The sequence below is a fragment of the Heteronotia binoei genome, chromosome 11 (assembly GCF_032191835.1).
Source record: "Heteronotia binoei isolate CCM8104 ecotype False Entrance Well chromosome 11, APGP_CSIRO_Hbin_v1, whole genome shotgun sequence".
In the NCBI taxonomy this organism is placed as follows: domain Eukaryota; kingdom Metazoa; phylum Chordata; class Lepidosauria; order Squamata; family Gekkonidae; genus Heteronotia; species Heteronotia binoei.
This window is the reverse complement of record NC_083233.1, coordinates 18,802,841-18,823,656: the sequence shown is the minus strand read 5'-3', so window position 1 is coordinate 18,823,656 and position 20,816 is coordinate 18,802,841. Positions and strand designations below refer to the sequence as shown.

At 44.8% G+C, this 20,816-nt stretch overlaps 1 protein-coding gene across 1 annotated transcript in view; it reads left to right on the top strand.

The window, feature by feature from the left end:
- BRWD3 (bromodomain and WD repeat domain containing 3) overlaps positions 1-20,816 on the top strand; it is a 106,067-nt gene that overhangs the window by 7,973 nt on the left and 77,278 nt on the right. The window contains 3 exon segments of the mRNA XM_060250179.1: positions 6,237-6,943; positions 7,189-7,218; positions 8,615-8,674. Coding sequence (XP_060106162.1) covers positions 6,237-6,943; positions 7,189-7,218; positions 8,615-8,674 — 797 coding nt within the window.

Here is a 20,816-nt window from a genome sequence, read left to right as displayed (position 1 = left end):
CGGACAACCTTGTCTTGTACCTTTGCTAATTATCATATCTTCTGTAAGAACTGCATTTATACATAGCCTTGCACGTTGTTCAGTGTATATTGCTTTTATCATTCTTATAAAGCTTTCTCCCAGCTCCATTTTCTCCATTACTGCAAACAAAGTCCCGGTTTAAATTATCAGATGCTTTCTCTGCATCCACAAAGAATAATGCTACTTCCTTTTCTGGATGTCTTTCATAATATTTTACAATATTTACAACAGTTCTGATATTGTCTCTTATTTGCCTTTTGGGAAGGAACCCCGCTTGATCTTCCTTTATAAAATTTATCAAATGTTGTTTAAGCCGTTCTGCCAAGATTCTTGTATATATTTTATAGTCATTATTTAATAGCGAAATTGGTCTGTAATTTTTTACATTCGTGACATCTCTATCTTCCTTAGGTATCAACAAAATAACAGCCTCCTTCCATGTGTTTGGTATTTTCCTTTTTATTCTTATCATGTTCATCAACTTCTGCAATTTCGGTATTAACTCATCTTTAAAGGTTTTAAAATATTTAGCTGTATATCCAGGTGCTTTTCCATTTTTCATTGCATTAATTGATGCTTCAATTTCTATTTTTTCAATTGGATCATTCAAAACTTTCTGCATATTTTCAGTTAAGGGTTCTATTTTTATCTTTTGTAAATACTCATCCATCTTTTCTTTCTTTTTTTTAACACCTTTAAACAACTTGGCATAGTACTTTAAAAATTCTCTTTTTATTCCCTCTTGGGTAACCATCTCTCTTCCATCTACCACAATTTTATTAATAATTTTATTTTCTCTCTTTTTCTTCAGTTGCCAAGTCAAATACTTTCCAGGTTTATTTGCTCCCTCAAAAGATTTCTGCTGCAGTCTTTTCAAATTCCATTCCAATTCTTTATTTAACAAATGTCTCATTTGCGTTTGTAATATTGTAATTTCCCTTATAATTTTCTTTGTTCCTGGCCTTTTCCTCAGTTCCCCTTCTTTTTTCTTTATTTTATTTTGAATGTCCAACAACTGTTTTTCTTTTGCTCTTTTATTTTTATTATTCAGAGTAATCAATATTCCTCTCATTACTGCTTTATAGGCATCCCAGACCGTCTGAAATTCTATATCCTCTTTGTCATTCATTTGAAAGAAAACTTTAGTTTCATTTTCTAGGTATGTCACTATTTCTTTATTCTGTAGCAAATCTTCATTCAATCTTCATCTTCTCAACTTCTTAGACAATGTTGTAATCCACATTATTTTTTTTTATTTATCTTTATTTATTTATCTGGGATTTATATCCCGCCCTTCCCACCGAGTGGCTCAGGGCGGCTTACAACATATATAAAACTAACATAAAAGTATAAAATTACACTTTAAATTAACATTTCACAATATATAATTAAAATCAAACATTTGTTATAACTATACATCATTAAAACAGCCAGCAGTCGTGGAGCTACACTCTATTCAGTTTCAGATAAAAATTCAGTATACAATATACAGCATTCAGTAGTCGGTATACAGGGCCGTTAGTTGTGGGCCAGCCGGAAGAGGACTGTCTTACAGGCCCTGCGGAATTGGGTGAGATCCCGCAGGGCCCTTACCTCCTCCGGCAGCTGGTTCCACCAAAATGGAGCCATTACAGAGAAGGCCCGGTCTCTTGTGATCTTCAAGCGGGCCTCCTTTGGCCCGGGGACAACCAAAAGATTTTGAGATCCCGATCTCAGTGCTCTCTGGGGAACATGCGGGGAGAGACGGTCCCTCAGGTAGGCAGGTCCTAGACCATATAGGGCTTTAAAGGTAATAACCAGCACCTTGTATCGAACTCGGTAGGATATTGGCAGCCAGTGCGGCGCCCGAAGTCCCGGCTGAATGTGCTCCCACCTTGGGAGCCCCAATAACAACCGGGCGGCGGCGTTCTGCACCAGCTGCAATTTCCGGGTTCGACACAGGGGCAGCCCCATGTAGAGGGCATTGCAGTAGTCCAGCCTCGAGGTGACCGTAGCATGGATCACCGTTGCTAGATCGTCGCGTTCCAGGAAGGGAGCCAGCTGTCTAGCCCGCCTAAGATGGAAGAATGCGGACTTGGCAGTGGCTGCTATCTGGGCCTCCATAGTTAAGGAAGGCTCCAGAAGTACCCCCAGGCTCTTGACCCTGTGCGCCGCCATCAGCGGCGCACCGTCAAAAACCGGAAGGGGTATTTCCCCCCCTGGGCCACGACGGCCCAAGCAAAGGACCTCTGTCTTCGCTGGGTTTAGCCTCAGCCCGCTCTGTTTGAGCCACCCAGCCACAGCCTGTAGCGCCCGGTCCAGATTTTGTGGGGCGGAGACCGGCCGGCCGTCCATAAGCAGATAAAGCTGGGTGTCATCAGCATACTGGTGACAACCCAGCCCGCACCTTCGGGCAATCTGGGCGAGGGGACGCATGTAGATGTTAAATAACATCGGGGAAACAACCGCACCCTGAGGCACCCCGCAATCAAGCGAGTGCCTCCGGGACAGCTCATCCCCAATCGCGACCCTCTGTCCCCGACCTTCAAGGAAAGAGGAAAGCCATTGCAAGGCCAACCCCTGAATCCCCGCGTCGGCGAGGCGGCGGGCAAGTAACTGATGGTTGACCGTATCGAACGCTGCCGATAGGTCCAACAACATCAGTACCGCCGAGCCGCCCCGATCCAGATGCCGTTGCAGGTCATCTACTAAGGCGACCAGCACCATCTCCGTCCCATGGCCCGGGCGAAAGCCGGACTGAAGAGGATCAAGGGCGGAAGCGTCATCCAGGAAGGTCTGTAACTGCATCGCCACTGCCCTCTCAATAAGTTTGCCCAAATAGGGCAAATTCGAAACCGGCCGATAGTGAGCCAATTGGGCCGGATCTAGAGATGTTTTTTTTAAGAGGGGGCGAACCACCGCTTCTTTAAGCTGTGTTGGAAACTGCCCTTCCGCGAGGGATCTATTTATGATATCCCGTACAGGATATCTAAGCTCCCTCTGGCAAGATTTAATGAGCCAGGAGGGGCACGGGTCCAATTTACAAGTTGTCGGGCGTGCAGATAAGAGGATCCTGTCAACTTCCTCCAAACTGAGAGGGCTGAAACCATCCAGAACATAATCCGAAGACAGGCCCGGAGCCTCGGTTTCACTAACTGCCTCCAATGTGGCAGGGAGGTCAAGGCGGAGCGACGCGATCTTGTCCGCAAAAAAGTTCGCAAAAGCCTCACAGCCAATCTCCAATTCCTTACAGTTTAGTCTGCCCTGAGGCAGTGTTGTTAGATTCCGAATTATTGGGTTATGGTCAGCCCCAATTTTAGGTAAAATCTCTATTTTCCTTGTTATAAGACCTAAATCTTTAGTGCCCCACAACATATCAATTCTGGAAAAAGTTTTATGTCTTGCTGAAAAAAAAAATCTCCTCCATATATCTTCCAAATTTTCTTGTTTGACCAATTAAAAAAAAGACTTTGGCAATTTTCCTCCTTTGTTATTATCCCCCCCCCAACCTATCCAATGAGTTCTTAATTGTTCCATTAAAATCTCCCGTTGTCAAAACTTGGTCATAAGTCAGTTCATCAAGTTGTCGTATAATGTCTTTTAAAAAAGCATCCTTTGCACCATTAGGCGCACACAGTCCCAATAACAACTTTTTTTGCATTTAACATTATTTCTACTGCTACAAATCTTCCATCTTTATCTTTAAACACTAATTTTGGCTCCAGTTCTTGTTTAATATAAAAAATCACTCCCCTTTTCTTCTGTTCAGCCAATGAAAAAAAATTCTAACCCCAATTGTTTATTCCATAAAAATCTGTACGCCTTTTGTTTAATATGCACTTCTTGTAAACAAACTATATTACAATTTTGCTTCTTAATCCAATGAAACATTGCTCTTTTTTTTGTGGTGAATTTAGTCTATTTACATTCCAAGACAATAATTTGTAATCCATCATGGTGCAAATTCTTTATGTTCTTCATAAAATCTACACAGTTCCTGTGCATTTGTAATTGTGATTCTTTTCCCCTGAAGTTCAAAGCTCAGACCTTCAGGTATTATCCATCTAAACCTCATTTCATTGTCCCGTAATTTTTCTGTCAGTTTTTTATATGTTCTTCTATCATTTATCACTTGCCTTGGCAACTCCTTCATAATTCTTACTCTGCTGCCTCCCACTATCAATGTCTTTTCAAAGTTTTTATTCATGATCTTTCCCACCATTTCTTTTGTCATGTATCTTATGACAACATCTCTTGGTAAATTATTTTTCTTGGCATAGAGTGAGTTCACTCTATACATTAAGGCTGAGTCAACCTTGAACCAGTTATCTGAACCCAGCTTCTGCCGGGATTGAACTCAAGTTGTGAGCAGAGTACTGCAGCTTTACCACTCTGCATCTTTAAATGAGGGATAGGCAAAGGTTCCTGTGGCAGGTGAAGGGGTAGCAGGGCTGCTCTGCATCGCTTCAAGGCTGCCTCCCCTTGTAGAGTGAGGCTCTTTCATCTGCCCGGGTCCTGGATGGGCAAAAGAGACAGTGCAGTGCCTCTGCCTCGCTCCATGGCCTGGTTGCTAACAGGCCACAGACTGGTACCGGGGGTTGGGGATCCCTGTCCTAAAGCAAAGAGGCTGCCATAAAAAGTCATCAAAATGAAACCTCACGCATAAAAACCAGACCACACTCCCAGAACAAAAACAGTCATCCAGGTGGGCAGCCGTGTTGCTCTGAAGCAGCAGAACAAAGTAAGAATCCAATAGCCCCTTTAAGACCAACAAGGTTTTTATTCAGAATGTAAGCTTTCATATGCACACACACTTCTTCAGGCGAGGGGATGGGGTACAGTGAGCTGAACTTACATGAACGGAGATGAACCAGCTATGTGTGTTACATGTTTAAATTAAACCTCTTGAGAAACTAATGCCCTCATTTTAAACTCGGAGCTAACATCACAACAGACTCTTTATTTATGGCACTTCACATAGACATCAATCCGCTATTCTGACTTTTATTGTCCCCTTGTTGATGCAGCCCAGTTAACATAAACTAAAAACCACCAGACCCCAAACTGTGCTTCTCTGAATCTGATAACAAACATTTCTATGATTTTGTATACTAATTTCACTGCCCACTTTCTCTGTATTTAGGACTGTTTGCCATTCCAGCCTATTGTCTGATGAAGTGTGCTTCTAGCACACGAAAGCTTACGTTCTGAATAAAAATTTGGTCTTAAAAGGTGCCACTCGATTCCTGCTTTCAGCTATATGTAAGTTCAGCTCAGTGCACCCCATCCCCTCGTCTGAAAGTATGCATGCATACGAAAGCTTACATTCTGAATAAAAACCTTGCTGGTCTTAAAAGTGCTTAAAAAAAACAAACAGTCCTACTTCATCCTAGGGTTGCCAATCCCCAGGTGGGGGCAGGGGATCCCCCGGTTTGGAGACCCTCCTCCTGCTCCAGGGTCGTCAGAAAGTGGGGGGGGGGGGGAGGGAAATGTCTGCTGGGAGCTCCATTATTCCCTATCGGGATTTATTCCCATAGAAAATCATGGAGAATTGATCTGCGGGTATCTGGGGCTCTAGGGTGGCTGTTTTTTGGGGTAGAGGCACCAAATTTTCAGTATAGCATCTAGTGTCTCTCCCCAAAATACCCCCCAAGTCTCAAAAAGATTGGACCAGGGGGTCCAATTCTATGATCCCCAAAAGAAGGTGCCCCTATCCTTCATGATTTCCTATGGAAGGAAGGAATTGAAAAGGTGTGCTGTCCCTTTAAATGTGAGGGCCAGAACTCCCTTTGAAGTTCAATTATGCTTGTCACAGCCTTGATCTTGGCTCCACCCCTAATGTCTCCTGGCTCCACCCCCAAAGTCCCCAGATATTTCTTGAATTGGACTTGGCAACCCTACTTCATCCCCCCCTCAAAAAAGAAAGGAAAAAACCCAACTACTTCCTTCCTTCCTTCCTCACGGAAACAAAAGGCCTGTCTCAAAAGACCGACGGCACCTCTCGGCCTCCGTCTCGGTTTACTAAAAGGCCCCGCCACACTCTCACCCCTGAGATTTCTACACCCCCCAATAAACGACGCCACGGCCTCCCCGCACCCAGACCCTGCCCCCTTAAAAAGCCAGCAGGCCTCTCCCTCGGCGGCGGCGAGGCCTGCTTCGCACTTCCAGAGGCGCCAGGCCCGTCTCCTCACAATGCTGCCAACCTCCGTGTCCCCCCCTTCCCTTCCCCGGCCGAGGCCTGGAACGCAACGGCTACAACGACCGGCTCCCTCTCACGCCCTCGCCTTTTCCTTCTCCGGTCCCCCTCGCGCCGCCCAGGCCTCTCTCTCTCTCTCTCGCTCGCTCCGTCGCCCCCAAGCGGCCGGAGGCCTCCGCCGAGCCTCCCCGCCGCGTTTCTTTTTTTCCTTCCCCCTCCCCTCCCCCTGCTTCTTTCGCGGCCGCTGTCTCGCTCTCCCTCTCTCTCTCCGCGCGCCGCTCGCGCCCTTCTTCGCAGTCCATCAGGCGAAGCAGCAGCCCGCCGCGCGAGCGTGGCGGAGCCCCGGCGGCGGGCGGCGCTTCGCGCCCCCTGCCGCCGCCGGCGGCTGCTCTGGGCGGCTTGTGTGGGGAGGGAGAGAGAGAGAGCGAGAGGAGAGGGAAACAGGGGGAAGCCGCTTCTGCCACCCCCAAAAACCGGCTGCCCCGGAACCCGCCGCTCTCCCGACGACGGGGTGCTTCTCTGCTTCCCCCGCTCGCCTCCCTGACGGGGCCCTGTGAGGATGGCGGCCCCAGAGGCGGCGGCGGCGGCGGCGCCGAGCCAGCTCGAAGCCGGTGGGTCTCCCTCTCTCCTCAGCGCCGCTTCCCCTCGCCCGACCCCTGCCTCTTTAACCTGCCTTTTCTCCTTCCAGAGCTCTACTTCCTCATCGTCCGCTTCCTGCAGTCCGGACCGTGTCAGAAAGCCGCCCAGGTGAGGCGAGGCGAGGCGAGGCTCCCAGCCTGGCAAAGGGGCTGTTGCTGGGCCGGCCTTGGTGGTGGTGGGAGGTGGGAGAAGGCTCGCCGGAGCGGGGTCTGCCTTCTCTCCTTCCTCGCGAGGAAGCCCCATTGGGCGAACAGGATTGGAGGGGCTGAGCTGGGAAGGGGAGGCGGGTTGGAGTTGGGGTGGGGGAGCCTCCGGTCGCCCCTCACCGCCTTTTGTGTTTGCTTCTGTCTCAGATGCTGGTGGAGGAGCTGGAAGAGCACCAGGTAAATGCTGGGGTGGGGGTCGGGGGCGATGTTCCCTCTAAGTTGCAGGGCCTGGTGAGCAAACATCCTACTTGGTGAGCTGCTGGCATTAAAGTTGGGGGCTGCTGCATCAATGAGTGTGCTCTGGGGTCATCCTTCCTGAGCGAAGGCAAAAATGTGTGAGCTGGAGGCTAAAAATGTGTGAGGTAGCTCACGCTGACTCCGCTTAGAGAGAACACTGGTCACCAACCATGTTCCCTCTAAGCTTTGGAGTCTTGTGAGCAAGAATTCTACTTTGCAGGCTGCTGGCCTTACAGTTGTGAGCCGCTGCATAAATGAGTGTGCTCTGGAGGGGTCATCCTTCCTGAGCTATGGCAAAAATGTGTGAGCTGGAGGCTAAAAATGTGTGAGGTAGCTCATGCTATCTCAGCTTAGAGGGAATACTGGATGGTGGTGGGGCTGGCAGGAGGTGGGAATGAGGGACCGAGAGGTCGGAGGGCTTGGCTCTCCTTCTAGTTGCCTGCTGCCCCTTTTTCTGGGTTTGCAGCTTTGAGTATAGGTTTGCTAGGGATGGAGCTGCCGGCGGTGCATCTGATGATGTGAGCTTCTCTGGTTTATGCTGGGGTTTTGTTTAGGCTGTCGGGTGCTTCTGGGGTCTTTGCTGTAATCTCTCCCCCCCCCCCCCCCAGTTTATTAGGATTTTATTATTTCTCCTGGACCCCCTGGATTTTACTTTGGTCTTGTCCTAAAGCCATTATGTTGTCTGGTGTTGAATTAGGCCTAGGGTTCAAGCCCCTGCTTCTTTGATTCAATTCTATGGGTAATCTTGAGCTGTTTGTGGTTTCTTGGCCTAGTCGACCTCACAGGGTTGTTGTGAAGATAAAATGGGGGGGGGAGAAACTGTGTGCTGCCTTGATTGCCTGGGGGAAAGGTGGGATGCAAGTGTAATTAGGAGCAGCTCTTCCAACATGTACAGGACTTGAAAAGAGAGAGCAATTTCCTCCTTTGCTTCCCTCCGAGGTTTTGATTAAAGGGACAGGATGGGGAACCTCCATTGAGTCAGCCGGACATCCTGTATGTGCTGAAGAATTCCCCCTTAATGCAGGCCACCAACAAGGATGGCCTGCTATCACCATTCAAGACAGCATTATATATAAATACTGTTTAAGAGTTGGTCCTCGTTATCCTTTTTGTTTTAAAGTTCATTTCTCCTGAGGGGGTTTTGGGAGGGGGGGATAGAGCTTAGAATCTTCTGGTTGGGTGCAAGTTGCATTGGGGGGAGGGTGGAAGCTATGTGCCTTAAGGATCATTGAAAGCTTTACTGAAGAAGGAAATGGGGGTAGTTATAAGTTATTCCCTCACCCCCCCCCCCCCATACACATGTTTTAACTCCAGTCCTCCCCCTTCCTCCCGGCAGTTGATCCCAAGACGCCTCGATTGGCTGGGCAAGGAACACCAAAGAAGCTTTGCGGATATGGTGAGTAAAGGCTGGCTTTAAAACTTTGCTTTTATAGGAAGGGGCAATATGGGGTGTATTTTCAGTGTCATTCTTTCCCCAAGAGGCATCTATTGTGGAGCAAGCAGGGAGGGTTATTTGAGGGCACGTACAAGAGGGGGTTCTGTTTAGGCCAATGGCATAGCTCCTATCAGGCTTGAGTTCCATATTTGTAAATGCTAGCTGCTTGCTGATTGGCTGTAGCTTCCAAAGCTGGGAACCGATGAGAGGAGTGTGGTTTTGCTGCAGTAGGAAGAAAAATACTATGCCTCCCTCCCCACACACCAAATAATGTCAGGCATGGGCAGAGAATCTGCTGAGACTGGGGGAAGGGGTCATTTCTGTTCTGCGTTTTCGAAATGTTTAGGGTATTAATGATGGAATATAAATGAATTCTGAAATGAGGACGTTTGCTTGTTCTGTTGGAAGCTGAGATGGTGATCAGTAGTTTTTTTAAAAAGTTTGTCGTCTTTAAAGATAGAAAACATCCCAGTTTCCCTGTGAAATGTGGAAACTGGCTTGCAAAAAAGGAAGGAGAAAAGGTGAAAGCTTGCCTGATGGAGTGAGCATGCCCTGGCTCCTGTTCATTTTCTTACTTGGTGCTTGTGGCAAGACTATTGCATAGATGTTTCAGGATGCCAAGCTGCAGGTGCATTGGAGCAAGCTCACATTTTTTAATTTGGCTATGATATCAGGGAGGGGGGCATATAGCGACTGTCTCCCAAGGTGGATTTTAAAATGTCATTCTAACATATGTTGGGATATGCTTTGTGTGTGTATGACTGTGCCCTGTGCCACAAAAGGAAGTTGCTCTAATGCTCTAAGACAAATCACGTCATACAAATGTCAACCTCTTCTTGTAGTATGAGCGATGAAGTGTAATGCGCATGATACTCTGCTTTGTTTAATGACACTGGGGAAGAGTGAGGGGACTGAAGAAAGGTTGGTTGTAATATACACCTGTTCTAAATACTGCTGGTGGGTTGTCTGTCTGCCTGAATACGCAGGCTTAGCTTTTTCAGGGGGCTCATTCTGCAAATCTCTGCTCTCTATTTTCTCTCCCTCACAGTAAGCTGTTTAATAATTAGTATTTGTGTGTGGCATTTTCCAGTTAACTGTGTTCTTAAGCCAATGTTGCATGTGTAAGGTAAAATATTTCATGGTAGTTTCCGTGGCTTGTGGAGAGCCACTTTTGCAGTTACAACCAGCCTAAAGAGCCATATTTTACTCCCATCCCTGGCATGAAGCTCACAGCTTAACTGTTCCTCTGGTGGTAGCCATTTTAGGGTGGGAACAACCCACCAGCTGCAAGCCTTCCAGGCAAGGGCCTTGTCTGTGTTCCCCACATTGAGAAATAGTGCTCAGAGTCACAGGTGGCGTATCAAAAAGCCACATGTAGTTCCCAAGCCGTGGAGTTTTATATCACTGTTTTATAGCTGTACCAAAACAGATGCATTGTCATCTTGTGTGTGTAGATACAAAAAGTATTACTAATGAAATGTTTTTAAAATATTTACGTAATTCATGTTTTCAATCTTGCCTTTCTCCCTAATGGGAACCCAAGGCAGCTTACATCATTATCCTCTCCTCCAGTCTATCCTCACAACAACCCTGTAAGGTAGGTTAGGCTCAGAGAGTATGATTGACTCAAAGTCACCTGGCAACCTTCCATTGTACGAGTGAGGATTCAAACCTGGGTCTCCCAGGTATTATCTAGCTCTCTTACCCATTGCACCACACTACAAATATAGGTTAAGAGTTTTGGTTGTAGATTCTCTTTTGAGGAACTCTGATCTCTGTCACCTGTAATCAGTTTTTGATGCACAACTAAAGGGCACACTTATCCATTTACTTCAGATCCTTACTCTACTGGAGGATAACTTGGAAGTGTGGAAAATCCTTGTGATGACATTCCTTAGTCCTTACTGTGTAACAAATATTTCCTTTCTCGAAATTCATGAGGATGTGCTGCAGATACTAATTTGCACATTTCATGATGTTGTGAGAACACAAATAGTTGTTTCCAGGATAATTGCTTCCAGGGTTGGCCCGTCCATAATGCAGCCCTAGGCGGCTGCCTAGGGTGGAGCCCTGGGAGGAGTGACCATTTGGGCCCTCCTGCCCACCCTTGCAAGCATGAGCGAGCATGGTGGCATGGCACCTGCACCTCAGAGCGTGCCCCCCTCCCAGTTGCTATTGTTCAGCCTGGCCGCCCTCACTTCCAAGGAAGGAAGGGTGCGGATGGCGGGGCAGGGCCTTACCACGGGTGCCAGACACCCTGAAGCCAGTCCTGGTTGCTTATATATATTTTAAAATCCGGAATTAGATACAAAGGGGGAAAGTCTTAAGACCTCCATGTAAATAGGTGAAGATAATTTCTTCTTTCAGGATTTAATTTACTTAGTTTTAGTGATATTTTATACAGAAAACTTTAGCTTGTTTCTTGGAATTGCTGCTTTTTAAGCACCAGTATGACACAAACTATGGCTAAATAGAAATAATAAAGTCTGTATAATTAGAACAGTGTGAAGAGAAAAAATGTACAATCAAGTACCTGAAACAAAATACCAGGAGGCAACATCAGAGGAAAGCTTTGGCCACTGTGTTGTATTGTTGGCCCCTCTAGAATAACTGGTTAGCCTCCATGTGAGACAGAATGCTGCAGCAGGGAGCTATTCTGATCCATCAGTGCTCTTATGTTCATAACAGAAGGTGCCATAGTTGAATATATGTCTGTCTTATGCGGTTGATGAAAATTACGACTGATCATGTACTCTGTGTAAGATTATACTCTCAGTAATTTAAGAAAATGTGATTCCCTGGTTGTGCACTTAGTGGTTGGCATGGATGGGAGATGGGTTGTGACATGCATCCTTGGTGAAGAGTGATGTGGAGTCACTGTTGTTCATTTGAAATAATAATATTTATTTTAGATTTGGAAGTTACGCTTTTTTAAAAAATAACCTTTGAGAGAGGTTGCCTTTGAGGATAGATTTTTTTTTTTGCTACAAACTTGTAATGGTGTTAATAGCAGCTTTAACTGACGTGGTTTCCCCTCTAGAGATTCTAGAAACTGTAATGTGAGGATGCTGAAAATTCTGTTAAATATCTTTTGTTCACTCTCGTCCCCGCTCTTCAGTCATATTATGCCTATACTGGATCAATTGCATTGACTGTTGGTTTTTTTCCTGGCTCAGTTCAGTGGCCTACTTTTAACCTTTCAAATACATTGTGACCTGGGACCTATGTATTCCGTTCTTTGCTCATGCACTCCAATTTGATGCAACTGTGTTCTGAGCTTTTAAAGAAAATATTTGTTGAGGGTGCCTTGGGTGGCGATCTTGTAGATGACCATCTGGAAAAGATATCCCTTCTGAATGACTGTTCTCCCAGATCCTCTCAGTGCTCTGGGATATATAGGTATACATATATATATACCTATAGGCTTGGAGGTTGGGTGGGTTTGTTTGTTTTGTGGCCTTATCTGCAAGCTTGGTATGTGATTCCTTGCCTCAGGGCAGGCCTAGGGGCTAGAGATGATCCAGTTCGTGTTTTCCAAATCCATTCTTCTACATGAGTGTTCTTAGCAAATGGGGGATCTTGGAATCAAAACAGAGGGACCTGAATCAATTCCGCAGGGCTTGTAAAACATTTCTTTTCCAGCTGGCCTTTGAGACAGAACCTGGCTAATTTGATGTGTAGCCATTTAGCCATCTTGTGGATATTACAACTTACAGTATTTTTATAGCACCTATTTTTATTTATTTTATTCATTTAAATTATTATGTAATTAACTATATCTAATAATTGTTATTTATATTGTTTTATCTAATTCATGGAATTTCCATGTCTGTGAGCCGCCCTGAGCCCGCCTATGGCGGGGGAGGGCGGGATATAAAAATATTATTATTATTATTATTATTATTATTATTATTATTATTATTATAGATGTGATCAGATGTCCAGGACATTTTTTTCTCTTGGTAAACAGCTGCCATAGGGATCTCTGAAATGGGGCTGTAGCATGGAGCGGTGGGGTGCAAATAGCGGAGGGCTGGTGGCTCAGTGGTAGAACATCTGCTTGGTCAGCAGAAGGTCCCAGGTTCAATCCCTGGCATCTCCAACTAAAAAGGGTCCAGGCAAATAGGCATGAAAAACCTCAGCTTGAGACCCTGGAGTGCCGCTGCCAGTCTGAGTAGACAAGACTGACTTTGATGGACCGAGGGTCTGATAAGGCAGCTTCATATGTTCAAATAGCAATTCTGGGCGGGAGGGGCAGGTTGAGGTTGGAGTTAAATCCCCATCTCCCCTTATGCCATAGCCCTAGTTGGAGATGGGAGTCCTTGCAATTGTTATTTACCAAAAAGAAAGCAACCCATGCTGGAAATCCTGTTGTGATCTCTCAGTATCTTGCCTAGTTTGACCCTTAAAGATGGCTTTCCGCTGTTGCTCCGTACTGATCTTTTACAAGCTTTTGAACTCTGAAGTATTTCGCAAGAATGAGTAAGTGCTTCATGCAGTTACACCAGAGGTTTTTTCACTGTGGGTCATGACTCTCCCAGGTGAGTCAAGAGGCCAGGAGGAGGAACCAGCACAGGGAAAAGGAGGATCTCTGAGGCTCAGTGAGAAATACAGGTTTGCCTCTGCATAATTTAAGAGCCCCATGGTGCAGAGTGGTAAAGCTGCTGCACTGCAGTCCTAAGCTCTGCTCAAGACCTGAGTTCGATCCCAGTGGAAGCTGGGTTCAAGCAGCCAGCTCCAGGTTGACTCAGCCTTCCATCCTTCCGAGGTCGGTAAAATGAGTACCCAGCTTTGCTGGGGGGAAAGTGTAGATGACTGGGGAAGGCAATGGCAAACCACCGCACAAAAAGTCTGCCATCAAAACATTGTGAAAGCAACATCACACCAGAGTCAGAAATGACTGGTTCTTGCACAGGGGACTACTTTTTTTTTTAATCTCTGCATAATTTGAGAAACAGCTATGAAATAGAGTTTGCTCAGTTAATACTGTTATATTTATAAATCTTAGTAAAAATATAAACTTATTCAGTGTTAACAGATGTGAGATTCTTGCATTTTATGTTGGAGGTAGAAAGTGGCATGAAGTTAGTGTTCAAGTAAGTCAAGAACAAAAGTTGAGAAATGTGTCCCACATGGAAAGTCTGAGAACCGTTGAGTTACATTAACTCAGATGCATCCAAATATCATCTTTGGAGGAAGTAGGCTGTTTCTTACAAAAGCTGATATCCCGGTACATTGTTTAATCTGTTGAGTGTGCAAATAAATATTATGTTGAATGTGCAAGCACCATATGAGATAGAGGGGAGGATCCTACCCCATCCTACCACTCCACTGAACAAAGTCCGTTTATTTTATTGATATTAAACTATTTATATTCCACCTTTCTTTTTGGTTCAAGTTTGAACTTAAGGAGCCAGTGTAGTGATGAGAGTGTATTTTATATTAAAGTTAAAGGTAGTCCCCTGTGTAAACACCAGTCGTTTCCGACTCTGGGGTGACGTTGCATCACAGACGTTTTCACAGCAGACTTTATGGGGTGGTTTGCCATTGCCTTCCCCAGTCATCTACAATTCCCCCCCAGCAAGCTGGGTACTCATTTGACAGACCTCGGAAGGCTGAGTCAACCTTGAGCCAACTACCTGAACCCAGCTTTCTGCCAGGATCAAACTCAGGTCATGAGCAGAGGGTTTGGAGTGCAGTACTATAGCTTTACCACTCTGCACCATTATATCAAAAGGTAGCTAAATAAACGTGATAACTCGCAGACTGATGTTTTATAGCAGCATTTTACCAGGCAAATCCTGAATTCCCTGAAAGCTCACTATGTAGAGAATATGTTTGATCGGGATACATGAATTGTACAGCCAAATCAAACATTTTCTTGTATATGTATCTTTCCAGAATAACTTCTGAATTCATCCTGAGTATGCAAAGCACAGTATGAGCATGGTCTAAGGATAAACTGTTATTTTGACAAATGTATTTTACCTGCTTGAATATTTGTGTACTGCCTAAAATTGAAGTGGATGCTGCTGTATAAGAAGCCCCATGTACGTAGCCATTTGTTTAAAACTGGAAATTAAAAGCTCGTGGCATGCCATTAATGGTGTTTGAAATTATATGTGTAACTAAGCACCATAGTAATGGTGGTAATGCATTTCACGCAGCCCAGTCCTATCCATGTTTCTTTCAAAGTAAGGCCTCACAGAGTCCAGGGGGGGACTTATGCTCAAGCCAAGTGCACCTAGGATTGCAGGCCTAGCAGTTCTGAATGTTCCTGATGTATAAAGTGCTTCAACTACATTATCTCTGTATTCCTGGCAGCCACTTTGTAAGGGAGAGGGGGAGGATCCTACCTCATCCTACCACTCCACTGAACAAAGTTTGTTTATTGATATTAAACTGGTGCGAACTGCCCTGATTCAGTCTATCATATATTGCAGGGATGGCCAACGGTAGCTCTCCAGATGTTTTTTGCCTACAACTCCCATCAGCCCCAGCCATTGGCCATGCTGGCTGGGGCTGATGGGAGTTGTAAGCAAAAAAAATCTTGAGAGCTACCATTGGCCACCCCTGATATATTGCTTAACTGTCATCAAACTGTCATTTGAAAAACCCCAACAGGAATTGTTTTGCAGATTCTTCCTGCCTACCATCAACCAGAACTATCTGTCCTTTTGGCAGTTTCTTCTGAATGACTCTTAATTCAGAAATTACCTGGGCTGTAGCGAAATTCCTGGCTGTTATTTCTCAACACAATTCTGGCTATGTTTGATTTTATGTCTAACCTAAGTTAATTTCTGATTGATTTTGCACATTTAAATTCTTCTGTGTATCTTATATCATGCCATTACAGGTCTGAAATTGAAACGATAGATATTAAAACTATTTATACTCCACTTTTCTTTTTGGTTCAATTTTGAATATAAGAAACCAGTGTGGTGTAGTGAGAGTGTCAGGGAGGTTCGAATTTGCAGTCTGCCATGAAATATTCTCAGGTGAGCTTGGGCGAGTCATACTGTTGGCCTAGCCTACCTCATAGGGTTATTGTGAAGGTACAGTGGAGGATAGGGTGTTGCTTTGGGTCCCCTTTGGGAAGAAAAGTTGGGTAGAAATAAATAAATGAGGTTGTTCTTCCTTTGGAGGAAGGGCCATTTAAGCTGGAGAAAGGCTAGTTAGAGACACCCCAGTCTTATCACCATAACACAGGTCTAGACCAGGGATGGCCAAACTTGCTTAATGTAAGAGCCACATAGAATAAATGTCAGATGTTTGAGAGCTGCAAGACATGAATGTCAGATGTTTGAGAGCTGGAAGGAAGGCAAATAGATGAGGGAGGGAGAAGAGATAGATAGAAAGGAAGCAACTTTAACTTTAAATGCATTCTCCAACTGCTGGCTGGCTTGGCTTGGAGAAGTTATTTAAAGAGAGAAATGCCTTTTCCAAGCTGACTGACAGGATGGTGGGGGTTTTGAGAGCCATGCAATATGTGCAGTAGAGCTGCATTGCCTACTCAGACCAGCAGTGGCTCCCCAGGGTGTGACACAGAGTTCTTTCCCATCACCTGTTGCTAGGATTGCCAATCCCTAGTTGGGGGCAGGGGATCTCCCAGTTTGGAGGCCCTCCCCCCACTTCAAGGTTATCAGAAAGGGGGGGAGGCTTAAATGTCTGCTGGGCTCTCCATTATACTCTATGGGGACTGGTTTCCATAGCGTATAATGGAGGATCAATTCATAGGAATATGGGGCTCTGGGAGGCTGTTTTTTGAGGTAGAGGCACCATATTTTCAGAATAGCTTCTGGTGCCTCTCCTCAAAAAACTGCCTGAGTTTCAAAAAGATTGGACCAGGGGGTCTAATTCTGTGAGCCCCAAAAGAAAGTGCCCCCATTATTTTCAATGGAAGAAAGGCATTTAAAAGGTCCCTTTAAATGGCCAGAGCTCCCTTTAGAGTTCAGTCGTGCTTGTCACACTCCTGCTCCTGGCTCCACCCCCAAAGTCTCCTGGTTCCACCCCCAAAGTCCCCAGATATTTATTGAGTTAGACCTGGCAATCCTACCTACTGTCACATCCTTTAACCCGAGATGCCAGGGGTTGAACCTGTGACCTTCTGTATGCTCTCCTGCTGAGCCATAGTCCCTCCCCAACTAGTCATCTAGTTGGTGTCAAGGCAAACTGAACATTTGAACCAAGATCTTCCGTCGCTTTGACTGCTATCCATACTGCCTCCTTTCCACAGTGTGCAGCTGCTTCAGTATACTGGAAACAAAACTCACTCCAAAATACAGAAGCAGTGGGGAGATGCTGTTGGTGTCCAGTCGTGTGCCCTACATGGCATGAGATAATAATTTATTGCATCTTAGTCTACTTTTCAGCTCTTGAAACCCTTTGCAGCAATTTTAAAAATAAATAATAAAATATGTTTGGGGAAAGTCCTTGGAAATACTGAAATATCAGAGGTTACATGGTTCTATATAGGGCATCATAAACCATTACAAGAAGGCACTTCATTCAAATCTAAAGTTCAAAGGGTACAGCAGTAACTACATTTTACACTACATAAGCATTCTCACGCTCTGTCGGGAACTGATAAGGAGCTTGTGAAATTTAGGGAGTGCACTCTTCAGACATAGCATGCTTTCCCCAGTAACATAAAAATTCTTTGCAAGATGGCAAGGCATACGTGGTTGCTAAGTTGTAAATAATGGAGAAGAACCAAAGTATTGACCTGACATTTGTTCAACCATCTTATATCAAAGTACCCGGGCTTGACACCTGATTCCCTTTCCGCTTTGTGCCTCAAGAATGATATTTGCTAACTGGAAAGGAGGAGGTATTTGTGAGTTTCCTGCATTGTGCAGGGGGTTGGACTAGATGACCCTGGAGATCCCTTCCAACTCTGTGATTCTGTAATTCCAGAGAAGTAGCCACTGTCTCCTCACCCAAAACAGAGGAGTCTTGTGGCACCTTAAAGGCTGACAAGATTTTATTTCAACTTAAGTGTTTGTGAACTAGAGGCCACTATCAGATGCAGGGACTCAGGCAAGATGGAGCGGTGCCTGCATATTTCCTTTTCTCCCTTTGGCTTCAGGAATACTTTGGCTTTGCAGCTCTCTTGCTGAAAAGATCGGCCACCATTCATTACAGCTACAGTGAGCGGGGTTGCGTGTTGGCCCTGCAGCTGTTTTTACAAGACAAAGGGGCTTTATTGCTATTTCCTTCTCCTATATCCATAATAAGAGTGCTTGACACACCCAGAAACCCTCATGTTTGTCCATTAACACCTGTTTGCCTGAGTCAAGTAGCTTTTCATTTACAGATGCCTTGTCTGTGGCCCCCTCTTGCCTTCATGGCTGTCTTGGTCACCTAGACAAGCCTTCAGGGGGAAGACCAAATGCCAAGCAAGTTGTACAGTTGCAAGTGCTTAAAGGCAACAGAAGCTTTGCAGCCATCTGTGTGCCTAGTTAAATGTAGTTCTGAGTTTCGGTAATTTCATTTTCAGTCAGTGTGTTCTTACACAAAATGTACTTTTCTGTTCCTTTCTACCTCGCTAGGCTCTTGCCTATAACAAATCCACTGGGTTAAAAAAACCCCAGACTTTTTATTTGTGAAGTTGCAAATTTTTAGTCAATGTGTGGGGAGGATCTTAGTGCAAATCAGACTTAGTACCAGGAGGTCTACCTGGCTGTGGAACATGTCTCTTGTTCAACAGTATGGCCTTCCTTATAGAACAGAGTTGGAGTCCAGTAGGACTTTTAAGATCAACGAAGTTTTATTCAGAATGCAAGCTTTTGTGTGCATGCACACGTCATCATATTGTCTAAACTAGAATCCTAACATCACTTGCTGTTTAGAAAGCAAGACCAGTTCCATCCTTTTATATCCCTGAATCTGGGAGAACTGGGTTCCTGTGCTGCTTTGTTTCAAAATTCACTGGGGGACTTTGAATCTTCTAGCCTACCTTGTAAGTTTGTAGCCCACCCTGTGGGGTTGTTATAAAAGAGCTGACACACTATACCATGTAATTGCCGTGGAGTACGAATGAGATAAAAATCTAATTTAAAAGAAGTCTTCCTTTGGATTAAGTTCTCTGCATGCGTGTAAATAGGTTTCTATTGATTCAGGTTTTTATACCTCTCTTCAGGCAGCCCCCCCAGAACAATTGAGTGGATAGCCATCTGCCCTCTGAATAATAAAGATGGCAATGCTTATATTTCCCTGCTAGCATTTTATCACATGCAGAGAGAGCTTCACAGTGCAATTCTAGATGGAGTTACACCCTTCTAAATTCATGGAAGACAGTGGGAGCACAGTGTATCTGTTTAGGATTGCATTGTAAGACACTTTCAGCCAGCCAGCTAGTTGGGGCCAAAAAACTGAGAGTGAAATTAATCTAGTTATTTTGCTATGAAGAGCTAAGTTACATTTCCTTTAGAGAACCTGCTTGAACTGGGCAAGGTCACCTGTCTCAGGGCACTGAATCTTCAGATAGAGTTGGAAGAGACTTTTATTTTTACAGCTGAGTCGTAAATTTATGCAGAGTTTAAAAAGTGAAGGAACTTCCTGCAAAAGATCTGATAGATACCTGTTCAGAATATGACAAAAATTGGCTGTTCCGCCTGGCTGAGGGGGGCGGGCGTCCTTATTTCATTATATCATCTCACTGGCCTCCCAACACTGATTACCATGTGGATTGGAGGAAAATCGGGCTCATATAGTTGACATCCTTCGGACACCTAAGCTGTGTTCTTAAGTGTCTACCTTATCCACGCTGCCTTAACTTAAGTTAAATCTGAGCTATTGGCTCAACTGTTTTAATTTTCAATATGTTTTAATTGTGTAATTGTTTACTGTTTATTTATTGATGCATTGTTGGTATTAACTGCTTGACATGTTGGAATCCGCCCTGAGCCCTTATGGGAAACGGCAGACTATAAATTAAGAGAAATAAAGAAATAAATATATGGTTTGACTTTGCTTCAAAGTCACTTCCAAACAATGAGGTTTGGGGACGGGGATCTCAGGTGTGCCTGTTCAGCAGGCTTGCTTCCCATAAGGCAGATGGCAAGCATGCTTTTTTCTAGCCTGATCCTTAACAAGATCTGGTGAAACACGCGATATAAATTCTGAAGCCAAGAAGTTTCCGGGTTCAAATCTTGTCTGCAAGCCTTGAGTGAGTCACTATTAAAGATTTCAGGTTTTCACGGCTGGTAACATCATTAGGGTTTGTAGAATCTTTCGGGATCAAGTGCCGTGTTCTACTGGAGAAAGTTTTCCTTCCAGATGTTTTCCTTCCAGCTGAGAACGAAACGTCTGGAAGGAAAACTTTCTCCAGTAGAACACGACACTTGATCCCGAAAGATTCTACAAACCCTAATGAGTCACTATTCTCACCTCTTCCCACAGCAGCAATAGGGAAATGCTAACTGTCTTAGTTTAGAGCAGTGGTGGCCAAACTGTGGCTTGGGAGATATACCTTGTGTGGCTCTTGAATCTCTCACTGTCCCATTAGCTGGCTTGGAGAAGGCATTTATCTCTTTAAATTCCTTCTCCAAGCCAAGACATTTAAAGTTGCTTTCTTTCCCTCCCTCCTTCCCTCCCTCTCTTCTCTTGTGGATCTCAAACATCTGATGTTTGTTCTATGTGGCTCTTACATTAAGCACTGGTTTAGAGGAATGCAGAATGCTGTAGAGATCAGTGACACAGATGTGAAGTAATTCACTGGGAGCTCCCTATTTAAGTTGCCAGCTCCATGTGAGGAAATGCCTGGAGATTTGGGGGTGGGGCCTGAAGGAGGTGGGGACTTTAAGTAGGATATAATATCATAGAATTCTCTCTCTCTAACCGCCATTTTCTCCATGGGAACAGATTTGGAGGAAGTATGCAGTTTGTTCATTTTTGTTTGCATTACTTAGCTCCAAACATGCTGGCGTTAATCATGTCCATCACAGCCTGAGGCCCTCTCCCCATATGAGCCTACAACATCAATTGAGATCCATCATCTTTCTACTATACAAAGTCAAGGGAAAGGGGGGGGGGGGGTAAGAACCTTGCAAAGGAAAGCTAGTTCTCTTTAATTTTTTTTTGTGTGTGTAGGGAATGGAAG